We start from the raw sequence: 18,218 nt of genomic DNA on the forward strand, positions 1-18,218 counted from the left end.
TTTATATTTAACATATTTATTTTGTGTGATTGACCAAAAGTTCTAGAAAATATTGTGGATTTGGTATCTAGTGGATTGGTTTCCAAAATGGCATCATGGACCATGGCCTAAACTACCAGAAATGCCAGACATCTCCAAGAATCTTGTATGGAATGTTAAAAAAATGGCTTACATATTCTAGAATATTGTATCTTTTGTTAACTGCCAAAAGATCTTGAATCGATTAACAAATGAATAAGAAAATCAGCGAGATACATTATGTCTAATATCTCTTAATCAGTCGATTAAATTAGCTCCGAAGTACTTGGTATTCATGGTTATGTTGTAGAAAGAACAAAAAATATATATCTACTAAGTTAATCAGTTTTGGCATTAGCTAGTTATTTTCGCTGTCCGGTTCTTGCATTTTTTCCACAATATATAAATTCAAAGCTTACATTTAACGTATTATTAGTTTCCATAGAATTTCTGTGTATTTGTAATTTGTTATTTATAATTCTGTTGAAAACAATAACCTGCTAGTATACACTTTGTATGAGGTCAGCATTATTTATTACAAACTAATTTCCCATAGACTGGTCAAAAACTCATGCAAGATAACAAGTGAATATACTAATAAAAAGAATTTATTGCAATACTTTTCGTAAGATATCCCAGTAATCAAATGTCGAATCGAAAAAAAAATTTCAGGGACATTTACAAGGATATTGTAGCTTTCATTTGGTGCTTAGAGAACCCAAGTCGGTTGACAGACGGCTGAGATATTTATTATGGTACCCTTGGTCGAAAATCTCTCAAAAGTTAACCTGTATTACTCCCAAGTACTCTTGAAATATATCTCGGTAACCAAATGTCCATTCCTAATGAAATTGTATAGGGTTCTACTATAATGTAGCTTTCATTTGGTGCCAGGAGAACCGAAATCGGTTGACAGACGGCTAAGATATTTATTATGATACACTTGGCCAAAAATCTGAAAAGGTTTAGTTGTATAAATCCTAAGTACTCTTCGAAAGATATCTCTGTAACCAAATGTCAAATCGAAATAAAATTTCTAGGCGATCTACTAGGATGATGTAGCTTTCAGTTGGTATCAAGAGAATCCAAATCGATTGACAAACATCCAAAATATTTGTTATGATACACTTGGTCAGGGCCCATATAGCCGAGGCGGTAAACGCACGGGTATTCAGCATGACCATGCTGAGGGTGACGGGTTCGATTCCCGGTCGGTCCAGGATCTTTTCGTAAAGGAAATTTCCTTGACTTCCTTGGGCATAGAGTATCTTCGTGCCTGCCACACGATATACGCATGCAAAATGGTCATTGGCAGAGGAAGCTCTCAGTTAATAACTGTGGAAGTGCTCATTGAACACTAAGCTGAGAAGCAGGCTTTGTCCCAGTGAGGACGTTACGCCAACAAGAGGAGAGGATACACTTGGTCAAAAATCTTAAAAAGTTTAGATGTATGACTCATAAGTACTCTTCGAGAGATATCTCGGTAACCAAACGTCCAATCGAAAAAAAAAATCAATAGCGTTCTACTAGGATGTAGTAGCTTTCATTTGCTTCCAAGAGAACTCAAATCGGTTGACAGACAACTGAGAAACGTGCGTGACTTTTTTTTTGTAACGCACATACACACACACACATACACACATACACACACACATACAGACATTTGCTCAGTTCGTCGAGCTGAGATCATTGGTATATGAGACTCGGCCCTCCGGACCTCGGATCGAAAGTCGGTTTTTCGAGCGATATTTATACCCTTCTTATGGGTGCTACTGTTTATTAAGCTCAAATATTAAAAAGAGATAGTAGCTTTTATGTATTTGATGCAATTGCATTTTCATGCAGAGCTCCTTGAGAAACCAAATTTGATCATAAAAAAGGCTTTTCCTACATACATTCCGTGATATTTTTGCTACTGTTTATTAACCTCAAATATTACAAAGAGATAGTAGCTTTTATATATTTGATGCAATTGCATTTTCATGCAGAGCTCCTTGAGAAACCAGATTTGGTCATAAAAAAGGCTTTTCTTACATACATTCCGTGATATTTTTGCTACTGTTTATTAAGCTCAAATATTACAAAGAGATAGTAGCTTTTATGTATTTGATGCACTTGCATTTTCATGTAGAGCTAACTTGGGAAACCAGATTTGGTCATAAAAAAAGGCTTTTCCTACATACATTCCGTGATATTTTTGCTACTGTTTATTAAGCTCAAATATTAAAAAGAGATAGTAGCTTTTATGTATTTGATGCAATTGCATTTTCATGCAGAGCTCCTTGAGAAACCAAATTTGATCATAAAAAAAGGCTTTTCCTACATACATTCCGTGATATTTTTGCTACTGTTTATTAAGCTTAAATATTACAAAGAGATAGTAGCTTTTATATATTTGATGCAATTGCATTTTCATGCAGAGCTCCTTGAGAAACCAAATTTGATCATAAAAAAAGGCTTTTCCTACATACATTCCGTGATATTTTTGCTACTGTTTATTAAGCTCAAATATTACAAAGAGATAGTAGCTTTTATGTATTTGATGCAATTGCATTTTTATGTATAACTAACTTGTGTAACCAAATATGATCATAAAAAATCTGTTGACAAACGGCTGAGAAATGTATTATGATACATTTTATCAAAAATCTCTCAAAAGCGTAAATTTCATTACTCCTTAGTACTCGTGGAAAGATATCTCGGAAACAAAATGTCCAAACGGCAAGAAATTTAATAGCATACTACTTGGATGCTGTAGCTTTCATTTGATGCTAAGAGAACTCAAATCGATTGACACACGGCTGATTCATTTATTATGAAGCATTTTGTCAAAGACCTCTTAAAAAGTTAAGCTGTATTACTCCAAAGTACTCCCCGAAAGATATCTCGGTTACAAAATGTCCAATCGGAATGAAATTCAAAAGCGTTCTTCTAGGGTGCAGTAGCTTTCGTTTCGGGCCTTAAGAACCCGAATCGGTTGATAGACGGCTGAGAAACTTATGGTGATACACTTTGTCAAAAATATCTAAAATAATTAAGTTGTACTACTCCCTGGCACTCTTTGAAAGATATCTCGGTAACCGAACGTCCAATCAAAAAAAAAAAATTCAATAGCGTTCTACTAGGATGTAGTAGCTTTCGTTTGGGGCCTTAAGAACCCAAATCGGTTGATAGACGGCTGAGAAATTTATGGTGATACACTTTGTCAAAAATATCTAAAATAATTAAGTTGTACTACTCCCTAGCACTCTTTGAAAGATATCTCGGTAACCGAACGTCCAATCAAAATAAAATTCAATAGCGTTCTACTAGGATGTAGTAGCTTTCATTTGCTTCCAAGAGAACTCAAATCGGTCAACAGGCGGCTGAGAACTGTGAGTGACATTTTCTTGTAACATACATACACACACACATACACACACACACATACACACACACACACGCACATACAGACATTTGCTCAATTCGTCGAGCTGAGTTGATTGGTATATGTGACTCGGCCCTGCGGGCCTCGGATCGAAAGTCGGTTTTCCAAGCGGTATTTATACCCTTCTTATGGGTGTAAGAAGGGTAAAACATGGGTTTTCACGAAAAACTCATTTGGTTTTTTGTGCTTCGATATAACGTACATTTTGCTACGATACGTACACAAATTTTTTCCCCAAATTGCGCTAATTTTGGGTAACAAGGCTAATGCTGCAACACAGCATTGATTTGAGTGATTCCGTAGATTATCTGGTAGCTAATACTGGAAAAAATTAAATTTTTCAATGGTGTACGTTATATCGAAGCAAAATGTACGTTATATCGAATTCGCTATATCGAGGGTACGTATATCGAAGAATACCTGTGTATACCATAACTATTGCTTGGAAAGAAGCTTGTCCTGCTGCGGTATTCCTGAATGGAACTCTGATCTGCTCCGGTTCAAAATATCTTCGGAAAAACCAGTCTTTTGTATAGCTACAAATCTTTAGCTTCTGTCTCGAGGTTTGTAGCTTTAGAATCGATTTAATGGGCACTAAAAAGCTCGGCTTACTTCAAATCTCCAGGAGCGAATGAGGTTTTGTCCTATGTTTTTTCAAAGGGATTTGAGTATTTTAAACATGTGTGTTAGTGTGGGTCATCGGAACAGTTTTCTCAGATCAAAGTTTTTTTGGTTCCGTTTCGGGTCCACTTTGCGCATTGCAATTGAAATTTGTATGGGATTTGCGGGGGGAGCGACACTAGTTTTGACAAGCCGAAAAACCCCAAAAAAAGCCGAAAAACCCCGGTAAAACCCGCAAAACTTTTGCGGGTTTTAGCGACTTTTTTGGGCTTTTTTCAGCTTTTTTTAAGGTTTTTTGGGTTGGCAAAACTAGTGTCGCTCCCCCAGGGGATTTGTATGGGAAAACATACTTTTATGCATTTTTGTCATAAGTTAAAAAAGTTTGTCTGAAACTTTTTAACCGATACTATAAAATGATAGCCTAGGATGTTCTGAAAAACTTTGTTGAAGATCGCAAAGCGATCCGATGCTTGTGAAAATAGTTATAACCAACGAACCGCATGCATGTGTTTATGTTTTAACATGTAAAGGAATAACAATAGCAACAAAATCATACTGTTTTAGCCGTAACATCACCAGCAAAAAAAATCATACTGTTTCGCCAAGCAATGTCAACGCTATAACTTTTTTCATAAGCATCAGATCACTTCGCGGTCTTCGACAAAGTTTTTCAGGACACCCTAGGCTATGTTTTCACTTAGTTCACATGGTATTAGAAAAATTCAAGCTTGTTATGAGAGAAATGCAAAAAAGTTAGATTTCCCATGTAAAACCCCATACAAACTTCAAGCGCGATGCGCAAAACGTAGACATAACCGATCGTGCCCAAATTTTGCACACTTGTTTGGGTCCTGAAATGGGATCAAAAAAGCTTTGATCTGATGAGATACCATTGATTTTTTCATATTTCCATATAAACGATGACCCACTCTAATGGGTGCGTTCTTCTAGGGTGCAGTAGCTTTCGTTTCGGGCCTTAAGAACCCGAATCGGTTGATAGACGGCTGAGAAACTTATGGTGATACACTTTGTCAAAAATATCTAAAATAATTAAGTTGTACTACTCCCTGGCACTCTTTGAAAGATATCTCGGTAACCGAACGTCCAATCAAAAAAAAAAATTCAATAGCGTTCTACTAGGATGTAGTAGCTTTCGTTTGGGGCCTTAAGAACCCAAATCGGTTGATAGACGGCTGAGAAATTTATGGTGATACACTTTGTCAAAAATATCTAAAATAATTAAGTTGTACTACTCCCTAGCACTCTTTGAAAGATATCTCGGTAACCGAACGTCCAATCAAAATAAAATTCAATAGCGTTCTACTAGGATGTAGTAGCTTTCATTTGCTTCCAAGAGAACTCAAATCGGTCAACAGGCGGCTGAGAACCGTGAGTGACATTTTCTTGTAACATACATACACACACACATACACACACACATACACACACACACACGCACATACAGACATTTGCTCAATTCGTCGAGCTGAGTTGATTGGTATATGTGACTCGGCCCTGCGGGCCTCGGATCGAAAGTCGGTTTTCCAAGCGGTATTTATACCCTTCTTATGGGTGTAAGAAGGGTAAAACATGGGTTTTCACGAAAAACTCATTTGGTTTTTTGTGCTTCGATATAACGTACATTTTGCTACGATATAAGGGGCTGTCCATTAATTACGTAAGGGTTTATAGGGGGAGGGGGGGTTTGGAAAATCTTACGCGCCATACAAAAATATTTAGAGTTTCATACAAAAAATCTTACAAGGGGGGGTGGGGGTGTCGAAAAATCTGAAAAATTGCCTTACGTAATAAATGAACAGCCCCTAACGTACACAAATTTTTTCCCCAAATTGCGCTAATTTTGGGTAACAAGGCTAATGCTGCAACACAGCATTGATTTGAGTGATTCCGTAGATTATCTGGTAGCTAATACTGGAAAAAATTAAATTTTTCAATGGTGTACGTTATATCGAAGCAAAATGTACGTTATATCGAATTCGCTATATCGAGGGTACGTATATCGAAGAATACCTGTGTATACCATAACTATTGCTTGGAAAGAAGCTTGTCCTGCTGCGGTATTCCTGAATGGAACTCTGATCTGCTCCGGTTCAAAATATCTTCGGAAAAACCAGTCTTTTGTATAGCTACAAATCTTTAGCTTCTGTCTCGAGGTTTGTAGCTTTAGAATCGATTTAATGGGCACTAAAAAGCTCGGCTTACTTCAAATCTCCAGGAGCGAATGAGGTTTTGTCCTATGTTTTTTCAAAGGGATTTGAGTATTTTAAACATGTGTGTTAGTGTGGGTCATCGGAACAGTTTTCTCAGATCAAAGTTTTTTTGGTTCCGTTTCGGGTCCACTTTGCGCATTGCAATTGAAATTTGTATGGGATTTGCGGGGGGAGCGACACTAGTTTTGACAAGCCGAAAAACCCCAAAAAAAGCCGAAAAAAGCCGAAAAACCCCGGTAAAACCCGCAAAACTTTTGCGGGTTTTAGCGACTTTTTTGGGCTTTTTTCAGCTTTTTTTAAGGTTTTTTGGGTTGGCAAAACTAGTGTCGCTCCCCCAGGGGATTTGTATGGGAAAACATACTTTTATGCATTTTTGTCATAAGTTAAAAAAGTTTGTCTGAAACTTTTTAACCGATACTATAAAATGATAGCCTAGGATGTTCTGAAAAACTTTGTTGAAGATCGCAAAGCGATCCGATGCTTGTGAAAATAGTTATAACCAACGAACCGCATGCATGTGTTTATGTTTTAACATGTAAAGGAATAACAATAGCAACAAAATCATACTGTTTTAGCCGTAACATCACCAGCAAAAAAAATCGTACTGTTTCGCCAAGCAATGTCAACGCTATAACTTTTTTCATAAGCATCAGATCACTTCGCGGTCTTCGACAAAGTTTTTCAGGACACCCTAGGCTATGTTTTCACTTAGTTCACATGGTATTAGAAAAATTCAAGCTTGTTATGAGAGAAATGCAAAAAAGTTAGATTTCCCATGTAAAACCCCATACAAACTTCAAGCGCGATGCGCAAAACGTAGACATAACCGATCGTGCCCAAATTTTGCACACTTGTTTGGGTCCTGAAATGGGATCAAAAAAGCTTTGATCTGATGAGATACCATTGATTTTTTCATATTTCCATATAAACGATGACCCACTCTAATGGGTGCGCGCGCGCGCGCGCGCGTGTGTGTGTGTGTGTGTGTGTGTGTGTGTGTGTGTGTGTGTGTGTGTGTGTGTGTGTGTGTGTGTGTGTGTACGTTTCTCAGCCGTCCGACATCCGATTTGGATTCTCTTGGCTCCAAATGAAAGCTACAACATCCTTATAGAACCCTATTGAATTTCATTACGATCGTACATTTGGTTACCGAGATATCTTTCGGGTTAAATTAAATCGGGTTTTTGTCATACAGCTTCCTAGAGAAGTCTCCCGCAACTTCATCTGTATGGGAGCCCACCTTTCCAAAGATCGGAGGAGTCTCACACTATGCTAAGAACCTCCCCCGGCCCTAAATATACCCACATATAAAGTTTCACGTCGATTGGTTTAGTAGTTTCCGAAGTAGTCCGACAGACAGACAGACAGACAGAAATTCATTTATATACAGGTAATCTTCGATATAACGTACCCTCGATATAGTAAATTGGATATAACGTACATTTTGCTTCGATATAACGTACAACATTGAAAATTTTTATTTTTTTTCAGTAATTACCCCCAGATAAACTACGAAATCACTTAAATCAATGTTTTGTTGCAGCATTAACCTTTTACCCAGAATTAGGCCAAATTTGGAAAACAAAATAGTGTACGTTATATCGAAGCAAAATGTACGTTATATCAAAGCACAAAAAAACGAAATAAGTTTTTCGCGAAAACTCATGTTTTTCATTTTTAGTTTTGTCAATTTCACCGGAATTCATTATTTGGGGTTAATTTCACGTCGAATCTATCAACAGCATAAAAAATCCGATATAATCCACCTATGGTGAACAGAACCCTTCTTTCATTTATTAAAAATATTGTTGTATAATTCGTATTTAACAAATTTATTTTGTGTGATTGACAAAAACTTCTAGAAAATATTGTGGATTTGGCATCTAGTGAATTGGTTTCCAAAATTGCATCAGACCATGGACTAAACTACCAGAAATGCCAGACACCTCCTAGAATCTTGTATAGAATGTTTAAAAAATAGTTTACATATTCTAGAATATTGTATCTTTTGTTAACTGTCAAAAGATCTTGAATCGATTAACAAATGGATAAGAAAATCAGCGAGATACACTTTGTCTAATATCTCTTAATCAGTCGATTAAATTTTGCTCCGAAGTACTTAATATTCATGGTTCTGGTGTAAAAAGGACAAAAATGATATATCTATCTATATATATATAAAAATGAGTTTGACTTCCCTTTGAGGCAATAAAAGTCACGAACGGCTCAACCGATCAGGATGACTCTGGCATGGTTAGATTCGTATTCATGGTGGCAGTGTTTATATGTAAAAAAAAGTTAGGAAAATGAACTAAAAATGTAAGAAAATAGACAAGATGCTGATTTTTAATGATCTGGGAAGAAAATCAACACGATCGAAATGAAACCAATTTAGGGTGCCATGATGCAATGCCCTTAACAATTGTCAAAGCACCACAACTTGGCAAGACAAAGTTTGCCGGGACAGCTAGTCTACTATATAAATGAGTTTTGGCATTAACTAGTTATTTTGGCTGTCCGGTTCTTGCATTTTTCCCACAATATATAAGTTCAAAGCTTTCATTTAACATATTGTTAGCTTTCATAGAATTCCTGTTTATTTGTAATTTGTTATTTATAATTTTAATGAAAACAATAACCTGCTAGTATACACCTGGGTTGGAACTGGAGGAGATCACAGTTTCAACCCCAACCCGACTTCGGTTTCGCTTGTACTAAAGTTTGTTTGTCGTTTGTTTGCTTACACATTTTCCGCCAATCCAGTTCCAACCCAGGTTAAAAAAACGACATAAGATAACTGGTTGATACTGATGCTTTTACTCTATTTGTTATATTTTAATGAAGCTCGACAGGTGCTCATGTCGAGCTTCTATTTTCCATCGAACCTCCAATTCCCCTTTTGAACATTCATGTAGCGTGGCTCAGCATTTAAGCCACTCACACGATCGGTTTTTTCTTTCAGGGTTCTCTTCGGATTGTTTTCTCACGTTCTGCCGAGTCGTTTTGAATGTTTGTGTTGTCTTCCTAGTACACTAATACATTAAAGACACTATATGTGTCTTTTAATACATATACTCAAAGCCAAGTCAAAAAATATTTGGCTTGGTGTTTTGTGTGTAGAATTTCAGCTTTTATTTTTGGAGTTTCATTTAACTCTCAGTTTCATTTATAGAATGCTAAACAAATTACCTGATCCCCACTTGTCAATGGTCGATGATTTGCGCTAGTTGCACACCTTTATGAGGCTCTGTACGATTTTGCCCTGTCCTGCTCACTCCCACAGAAAATTTGAAAACAACGCGCACAGTAAAAGTCACATTTGACTTTTACTGTGCGAGCCGTTTCCAAATTTTCTGTGGGAATGAGCAGTACACCAGATTCGTGCAGAGGCTCATATTGAAATCTTATAGTCTATTTTATAAGGCTAGTCAAACGACAGAAGTCCGCGCTCTGATGTTTACGTTTACTTCAATCATCATCCGGTTGATGATGGTTTAATGACTGCGCGTAAGCCAAGCGTAGTTTTTCAAACTGGCTAAAACAAAAATGAGATTTTTTTATTGAAATTCTTTTCAGCTCTAAACGAGTCAATCGCAATGAAAAAATACCTGGTAAATAGGGTCCTAAAATGAAAAATATTTCCCCGGTTTTGCTGCATAACACGAAAGAGCATGCTTTTCTGATCTCAATGGTAATTTTTCCGAACTTAAACAATAACAGAATAGTTAATAAACTTGAAAATAAAATAATGATGAGCAGGTCTTGTTTGACATTCGAGGTCAACCTTGACGTAACGAAAGTGAAACGGCGGGTTGCAAAAGAGACCACATTGGCTCACTTTTGACAATAAATGTTCCTGTTTGACATACACGGTAAACAAAATTTACCCAAAATTTAGTGCTAAACAAGGAGTGTTGCAAAAATTATTAAAATTTTTGAAAATATATTTTATGGGCTTTACCTAATAGGAATACTTAAAAAATGAGTAAACATGTCGTTTTAATCAATGCCTGATCGAATTATGCAGAAATTGAGATAGGCCTTTAGGAGCCTATTACAACTCCCTACTATCAATAACCATTCAAATATCGAAAACTGAAATCGAAAAAAAGGTTCCTGGGTACCCTGCCGGCTAAACTACTGTTAAAAGAATGTGTTAATATTCAGCAACTTTTTCGTTGAACAGAAATTATGATCATTTCTAACAAGTCGTGCTAATTAGTTATTTTTTTTTATTCAATTTCAGAGTCTGCTACGAACTGCGGAACAGTTAAAAATTAAAGGATTATGCGAAGTAAGTGAACCACAATACGAACAGGATTTCTCACCATCCGTAAAGCGGTACAAACCTTATAGTTCACAATCACCTGACAGTCGCCCTCCTCCGCCTCCGTCTGGCTCTCAGCCATCGTCGAATACAAGAAACGCTCATTCTTCCTCCTCGCAAAGCAACAATAACCAAAGCGGACAAGATTCCAAAAGTGGCCATAATTCATCATCATCCGGTAGAAACCATAACAGTAATTTAGAGACGGCAGTATCTGATAATGGATCCTCGTCTATAGTTGTGTTGGAGTCACGCGATTTAACTGCAACACCAGGAAAAGAAGGAAAAGCCAAAATGACCAGCCTTGGAATGGGGGTTGGAATAGTGAGTAAAATATCAAAACATATAAAGATAATATATAATAAATTGATTATTACCGAATTATTACAGAACGGCTCCGTTATGAGTGTTCCGATGGGTTACTTGGACTTTGCACCCGAGCCTCCGGCTCCAACGGCAACTCCAGTGACAGAGCATCATGATATTAGCTGTGCTCCTAGCCATGATACTCGTGATCTGTCTAGTAAGTGTTAGTAGTCCATTTTTTTAAGCTTTGTATCGCAGGTTTATCTTTCATTTTGCGAGATAAATCACACTATGTTCAGTTTAATAACTTTTTTTTTCTTAACTATTCAGATTCAATTTCCAATAATGGCGACATACGGGTTAAATTTGAAACCCTCCGGTCATTAGATCCTCAGGACGCAATTCAATTAGACAACCAAGTCACCCATCAAATGCACACTCAGCCGCAGCAACACATACAGCATCAACAACATATGCATCAGCAGCAACAGACACACTTATTGCAACAACAACAACAACAACAACAACAACAACAACAACAACAGCAACAACAACAACAACAACAACAACAACAACAGCAGCAGCAACAACAACAGCAGCAGCAGCAACAACAGCAGCAAGCTCATCGACAGACACCTCAGCCCCAGCAAACAGATCAGCGACATTCACCTCACCAACCTATTGTTGTGCAACAAACACCCCAGCATCAGCAGCACGTACTGCTGATTGATCAACAATCGCAACATTCTCACCTGTCAACACATAGTCCAGCATCCAATGCTTCCAGTGCATCAAGCCAGCATCATCCGGAGAACTTGGTAACAGTTGCAACCACTGTAGCCGACAACGGTGCTCAATCGGATATAAAAACGAGGATTGCGTTAAAACAAGAGATCATGGCAGAAGTTGAACAACAAGTTCATCAACAGCAGCAGCATCAACAACAGCAAATGGAGTTAGAACCAGATCAATCGTCACTGCACGGAATGATCGTTACACCTGAAATTTCTGGAATGATGAGCCAGAGCCAAATGAGTGGTAAGTTTACCTATATCAATATATAGGGGAAATTGTGTATTTTCGGCAGTTTTGTTCTCTTCGTCATGGGGGGTTTTTCGAAAGCTGTTGAACTCAGAGTTGGCCTCAAATTATTCCCAACCAAGCTGAGTTATACGACCAAGCTTCAGGAAATTTGACCGACAAAAACCCCCCATGACGAAGAGAACAAACCTGCCGATAATACCCATCGTCACCCTACCTGCTAATTACAGTCAGGTCTTTTTTTTTTACTCCATACAAAAATTCATCGTCTTATTTTTGCATGATTCGTCGAGAAATGGTGAGACTTTTTTTACGCGTTTTTTTTTTGAATTTTGAACTGAGTTTTTTTTACGCGGTACGTATTCCCCGCGTTAAAAATAATGGTCATTTGCTTTGGCATAACAATAAATGAAGTAGCATTTGATTTATAATATTCATATGTAGTTTTCGCGTCAATATCTTTTATTTGAAACTACGTAGGGTATTGGTTCCCTTATTAAGCATGTGGCTCCCATTTTCATCCCACGAAAAACAAAGGATTGAAGCGCTGTTTGTTTTGTTTCTTATTTTTGCATTTTTTGTTAGAAGTGAGCACCCATGAAAACAAAAAGAACGGAGTCAATCGGTGCCGTAATCGCTTGTTTTGGAATAGGATGAAAATGGGAGCATGAGATTACTGATGGCACACATATCCTACTATCAGTGTGCCAGACTACGTTTATCTAAGGCTAGTTTCGCAGAAATACATCAACTATAGGGCACTTGCTGACTTTGTTTAGTGTGCCCAACAGACCCATTTCATTTTGCTGTGGAACGTTTCGTAACGCGAATCTCATTACAAAGCGTTACCAGCAAAATCAAAGGGTCTGTTGGGCACACTAAACAAAGCCAGCAAGTGCCCTATTGAATGACTGTAAAGGTAGGCCGTGTCGATTTTTGCAAAATTGCGAATACACAATCCCGAATAGTCACAAATAGTTGCAAATGGACCCAAATGAAGCCCTGCAAAATTTAAAAAATCTAAAAAATCGGTAAGCTAGTCCGCAATCGACATGAAGTTTTATATAGGAATTCCAATTTTTCAGTATGGGGAAATCCAACTTTTCAAACTTTTGAAAAAAAGGCACTTTAAAGCAACTCTAAAAATCCGCTCCCCCCCCTGAAGATTTAGTGCATATATTAGTGAACATTTTGTTAGAAGACAACTTTTTAGTTGCACTTCAGATAAGGGCGTTATTAAATTTCGAAACAACGGACATTTTATTCGCATGATTCCTAACTTCTTTAATTGGCATCACTGTAAGTTTTGCGTGTTGAAGAGAGTGGTAACAGCCATCTGCGGCGTCACCACCCGCTGCTGGATGGAGACGCAAGTACCTTATAAATATGGGATAGTTGGGATTGTAAATATTATGACGGTATTACTTTATAAACACTTGGTTTCTTCGGCAAAGTTGTTAGCATAGTCAAGAGCTGTCCAGTGATGTACTACTAACTCATTGGCAAATTCATCGCTGGGCGGCGCTAGTGTACATACAAACTGCATGCAACGTATATGCGTGTATCTCAAAAACGTGTTAATTTAAGTGTGTGGTGTCTTCGACTAAGTTGTTGGCTGTGCCACGGACTATACAGTGACGAACCAAGTAAGTAGAAATTCAACCGATAGGTGGCGCTAGTGTGCATACAAACTGGATGCAAAAGTACAAACGTATATGTCTGTATCTCAATAACGTGATAATTTAAATAGGTGGTGTCTTCGACAAACTTGTTGCCTGGGACTATCCAGTGACGAATGCAATACAGTCCAGACTCCTACTACACGGTTGGTTCGGGGGTGCAGTAGGAATCCGTGTTGTAGGAATCCCAGAGCTTATGGGATTTCGCCTAATTGGGGGTGTGAGCGAATATCTCAGGAGTATTACAAAATAGCACCATACTTTCTTTGGCAAAGTTGTAGTACTAGAATAGATCTACCACACAATGCGAACTAACATCCAATTAGTTGGCAATTTGGCCGATAGAGGCGCTAGGTAGAAGTGGTTGGTTCACTCGCCAGTAGAAGCATTCATAAGTTATCACATGCGATATCTCAAGATCTACTTGATATGGAACAATTCTGTCTTCGGCATAGTTGTTCAGTAGGTCAAGAACAATCTGGTGATTCACCAATTAGTTGGTGATTATGCCGCTAGATGGCGCTAGCTGTCAAGTGAAATTTCAAACTTCTCTAGCTCGCGATCCAGAGCAGACAGAAAAGGGTCGTCTTGGACAAAGTTCTTCTAGAAGTCAAGAGCTGTCTAATGATTCAACTATAAGTTTGTGATTTCGCCGCTAGGTGGCGCTGTTGTCAAGTAAAGTTTCACATTTATCTATCTCGGGATCCAGAGCAGATAGAAAAGTACCGTCTTCGGCAAAATTCTTCAGCAAGTCAAGAGTTATCTAATGAATTAACATTTAGTTTGTGATTTCACCGCTAGGTGACGCTAGTTGTCAAGTAAAATTTTAAACTTCTCTGGCTCGCGATCCAGAGCAGATAGAAGAGGGCCGTCTTCGGCAAAGTTCTTCAGGAAATCAAGAACAATCTGGTGATTCAACAATTAGTTGAGGATTTCGCCGCTAGGTGGCACTAGTTGTCAAGTCAAGCTTCAAACTCCGCTATTTCGGGATCCAAAGCAGATAGAAAAGTTTCATCTTCGGCAAAGTTCTTTTGGAAGTCAAGAGCTATCTGGTGATTCAACATTTAGTTGGTGATGTCGCCGCTAGGTGGCGCTAGTTGTTAAGTAAAGTTTCAAATTTCTCTATTTCGGGATCCAGAGCAGATAGAAGAGTGTCGTCTTCGGCAAAGCGTTTCAGGAAGTCAAGAGCAATCTGGTGATTCAACAATTAGTTGCATAAAGGGTTTGCATTTTAAAGAAAACTGAAATCTTCTTCGTTTTGTTTCGCTCTTCGATCAAGTGCGCAAAGTAACGAAACACAGACAAACAGACGTTACGTTTAGAGGAAATTCATCAAAACTTTTGCCCGGTATCTTTCTCATGAGCACACAGCCACTTGTTCGAAGATTCGCTCGAGAAACTGTCGTTTGCAACACTCAGCAACGTGTTCACTGGCAAACGTCAAAGCGATCGAACACTGGCGCCTCTGGTAGAAGGATTGTGGGAATTAAATGGAATTTGAATTGAACTTTAAATGCATGTACCCAGGCTTGTCCACACTGAGCGCATGAAAGTTCTGCTCTTTGGATTTACGCCATCAAGCACATAATAAATTAGGAAACTTTTTATCTTATAGGGTAGAAGGATGTTGAAATACTGTAAATGCCATTTCGAACTGTCAAAAAATCGCACCGCAGCGCCACAGTGTTCACTAGTGTTTTCTTCCGGGTGAAAATTTCTTTGCGTGCTTCGTGTGGCTCTGCGGTGCTACTCGAAAACGAACGGCCCGATTGTTGGAGCGGTGGGGGCGTGAGATTGTACGCACCAGGTTGAGCCGAGTACGACAACTGGCCTTAACGGAAGCGAAATGTTGCTTGAATGAAAGCCTTCTATCGATTAAAACCCCAAGGGTTTGACAGTTTCTTTCAGTGGAATGGGCTGACCTTGAATCGTGATAGGGGGACCTCGGATTCGATGACCAGTGTTGCAGATATGACAACGTACGCTTTTAGGTGCAGATAGGGTGAACCCGACTGAGGATGTCCATTTAACTACGGCGTTGACAGCGGCTTGAGCTTTTATTCTGGTGCGAATGGGGGTTCGTCCAGGAATCACCAGCAGGATATCATCAGCATACACAAAAATGTAGATACCACTGGGAAGATTAGAGAAGACTCCGTTCATCGCTACCAGGAATAGGGTGACGGCGATAACGGTTCCTTGAGGTACACCTGTCTCTTCGGCGAAGGACTTGGATGAGCTGTCGCCAATTACAACTCTGAAGGAGCGATTCGACAGAAAGTTTTTAACGAAATGGAGTACGTGTCCGGACATACCCCAATCTGCAAGTTGCTTCAGTACCAGAGGGGTCCAAGTGCGACTGAAAGCCTTGGAGAGATCTAACGATATAATTTCGGTGTGCAGTCCTTTGGAGTAGGCGTCATGGAGAACATCACCCAAGGTGGTAAAATAGCTGTTCGTACCAAAGCCGGTCCTGAAGGCGTGTTGACGGTGGTCAAGATGACCATCGGCTTCGAGTTGTTGCTTCAATCGTCTGTTGACCATTCTTTCCATCACCTTGGAGAGACAGTATGTGAGGGCAATCGGGCGGAAGTGCGATGGTCCGCGTGTGGGGTCGTTGATTTTGGGAATGGGAACGACGAGGCTTTCTTGCCATTCGGGGGGGAAAGAATCCGATAGCCAAAGTTTGTTAAAAAGGTCCAACAGTTTCATTTTTCCGGGGAGAGGTAATTTTTTAAGCAGCGGGTATCCGACTCCATCGGGCCCAGTTGATTTACCTTTACAGCTGCTGAGGGCAAATTGTAGTTCTTGGAATGAGAAAGGTTGGTTGATCGCTGTTCCTCTGAAGTCAAACGGTACGTGGAAATTACTAACGGAAGATGTCGAGGGATTTAGGCGGCGCTTGAAGATGTCATCATAGGTGTCTATAGCCGACAGGCCTGAGAAATATTCTCCCAGGCAGTCGGTAACGATAGCCGGATCGGAAACTTGTTGATTTTGTATCTGGAGAGATATTGGAGTGCATTTTCTCTTGCCGCTAAGGGCATTTACTCGATTCCACAGTTCTGCAGAAGTCTGCGAAGCGTTCATGCTATCGAGAAATTCTTCCCAGCTGGTACGCTTCGCGTCACTGATAATTTGTCTGCACTGGATGTGCAGCCTTCGGTAGCGGCTGAGGGCGTTTTCTTTTTCGGGGTGATTAGGCGGAAGACGTTTGACGGCGCGTAGTGCCTTTCGCCTAGCTTTAACTGCTACACGTGTCTCCTCAGTCCACCAACGGAGGGCCCGCCGTCTGTGCTTGTTGCTTGTTCGTGGAATTGCGATTTCCGCGGCTCCGCGTATCAGTTCGGCAAAATCAGTGATGTTACAGGGGTTACGGACTTGGAGTGTTTCACAAACCGAAGTGTCGTAAATATCCCAGTCCGCACGTTCATATAGCCATTTAGGACGTCGTGTTACAGCCGGAGGAATGGCGGAGATATATATATGGATTGGATGGTGATCGCTCCCGTGGAGATCTGCATTAACACGCCATTGTAACTTGGGAAGAAGTGAACGACTGACTGCAGTTACATCGATGGCGGTTGAATTATGGCCATTGAAGAAAGTATTTGAACCGTCGTTTAGGACAACTAGATCTGATTCTTCGAAGAGGTCCAGGAGAGCGATTCCTCTGGGATCAGACCGATTTCCGCCCCATACTGTGTGGTGGGCGTTCATATCTCCAAGGCATATCACAGGTTCAGGAGTCGATTCTAACAGGCTGGAAACCTGATTTTGGAAGTTTGGAAAAGCCCCACATGGGAAGTAGACGGGGGGATGGGAGGAAGACACTTCTTCCTCACTAATTACCACTTTACCTTTGGGTTGATACTGTGTGCCCTGTTGTTCTCACCCTAATTAACCACAGTTAGCGCCGCCGCCGCCGCGCCGATCGCGGATGATTATGGAGTGCTGTTGCCGCTGTTGCTCCGTATAGCCGTTCGAATGCGCCGAAATGCTCCACCGCACCTGTTTTCCTCGTCGCCACTTTTGAATCCGGTGATTCGGAACCAATAATTCACTTTACTTTAAACAGCCAACGGGAGGAACTACAGCAAAAAACCGACACTTTAGACTTTGCGATTAAAACCAGTTAATTAAAGGTAAATCTCGGGGGGTTTCTTCTGGGGTAAGAAAGACACTTGTTGTTCGTTTGGAGTACAAAACTAAAGAGAGCGTCAACGCTCGGTTTATTTACATTTATAGTTTTGACAGCACTGATGCGCATTTGCTTGCGCGTACTCTCGCGCAAGCGATAACAGACCTTTTCATGTGACAGATCCGTGCATGCATTTGTTTACAAAGCTTGAACAACAGCTGCTAACAAGAACGTGTCATCTTCATAGAAGAACTGTCAAACGCCCGAACAATCAGCTGATTTAAGACGTCAAATGAAAAGGCCCACTGAACATTAATGATTATAAATGATTGTTCGAAAGCACTCTAATATAAATTTACACAAAGTGTTGTTGTAAGACACATTAATATGGAGAACGTCCATTAATTACGTAACACTTTAAGAAGGC

The 18,218-nt window shown here is 39.5% G+C and overlaps 1 protein-coding gene across 7 annotated transcripts in view; it reads left to right on the forward strand.

The window, feature by feature from the left end:
- LOC109622136 (sex determination protein fruitless) overlaps nucleotides 1-18,218 on the forward strand; it is a 640,213-nt gene that overhangs the window by 465,749 nt on the left and 156,246 nt on the right. For 6 of the 7 annotated variants that reach the window (XM_062854944.1, XM_062854943.1, XM_062854947.1 and 3 more), the window contains 3 exons: nucleotides 10,544-10,948; nucleotides 11,015-11,153; nucleotides 11,261-11,968. In XM_062854944.1, coding sequence (XP_062710928.1) covers nucleotides 10,544-10,948; nucleotides 11,015-11,153; nucleotides 11,261-11,968 — 1,252 coding nt within the window. The remainder of the gene's footprint in view (nucleotides 1-10,543; nucleotides 10,949-11,014; nucleotides 11,154-11,260; nucleotides 11,969-18,218) is intronic. The other variant, XM_062854945.1, reaches the window with a different exon arrangement.

The sequence above is a fragment of the Aedes albopictus genome, chromosome 2 (genome assembly GCF_035046485.1).
Source record: "Aedes albopictus strain Foshan chromosome 2, AalbF5, whole genome shotgun sequence".
Classification (NCBI taxonomy): domain Eukaryota; kingdom Metazoa; phylum Arthropoda; class Insecta; order Diptera; family Culicidae; genus Aedes; species Aedes albopictus.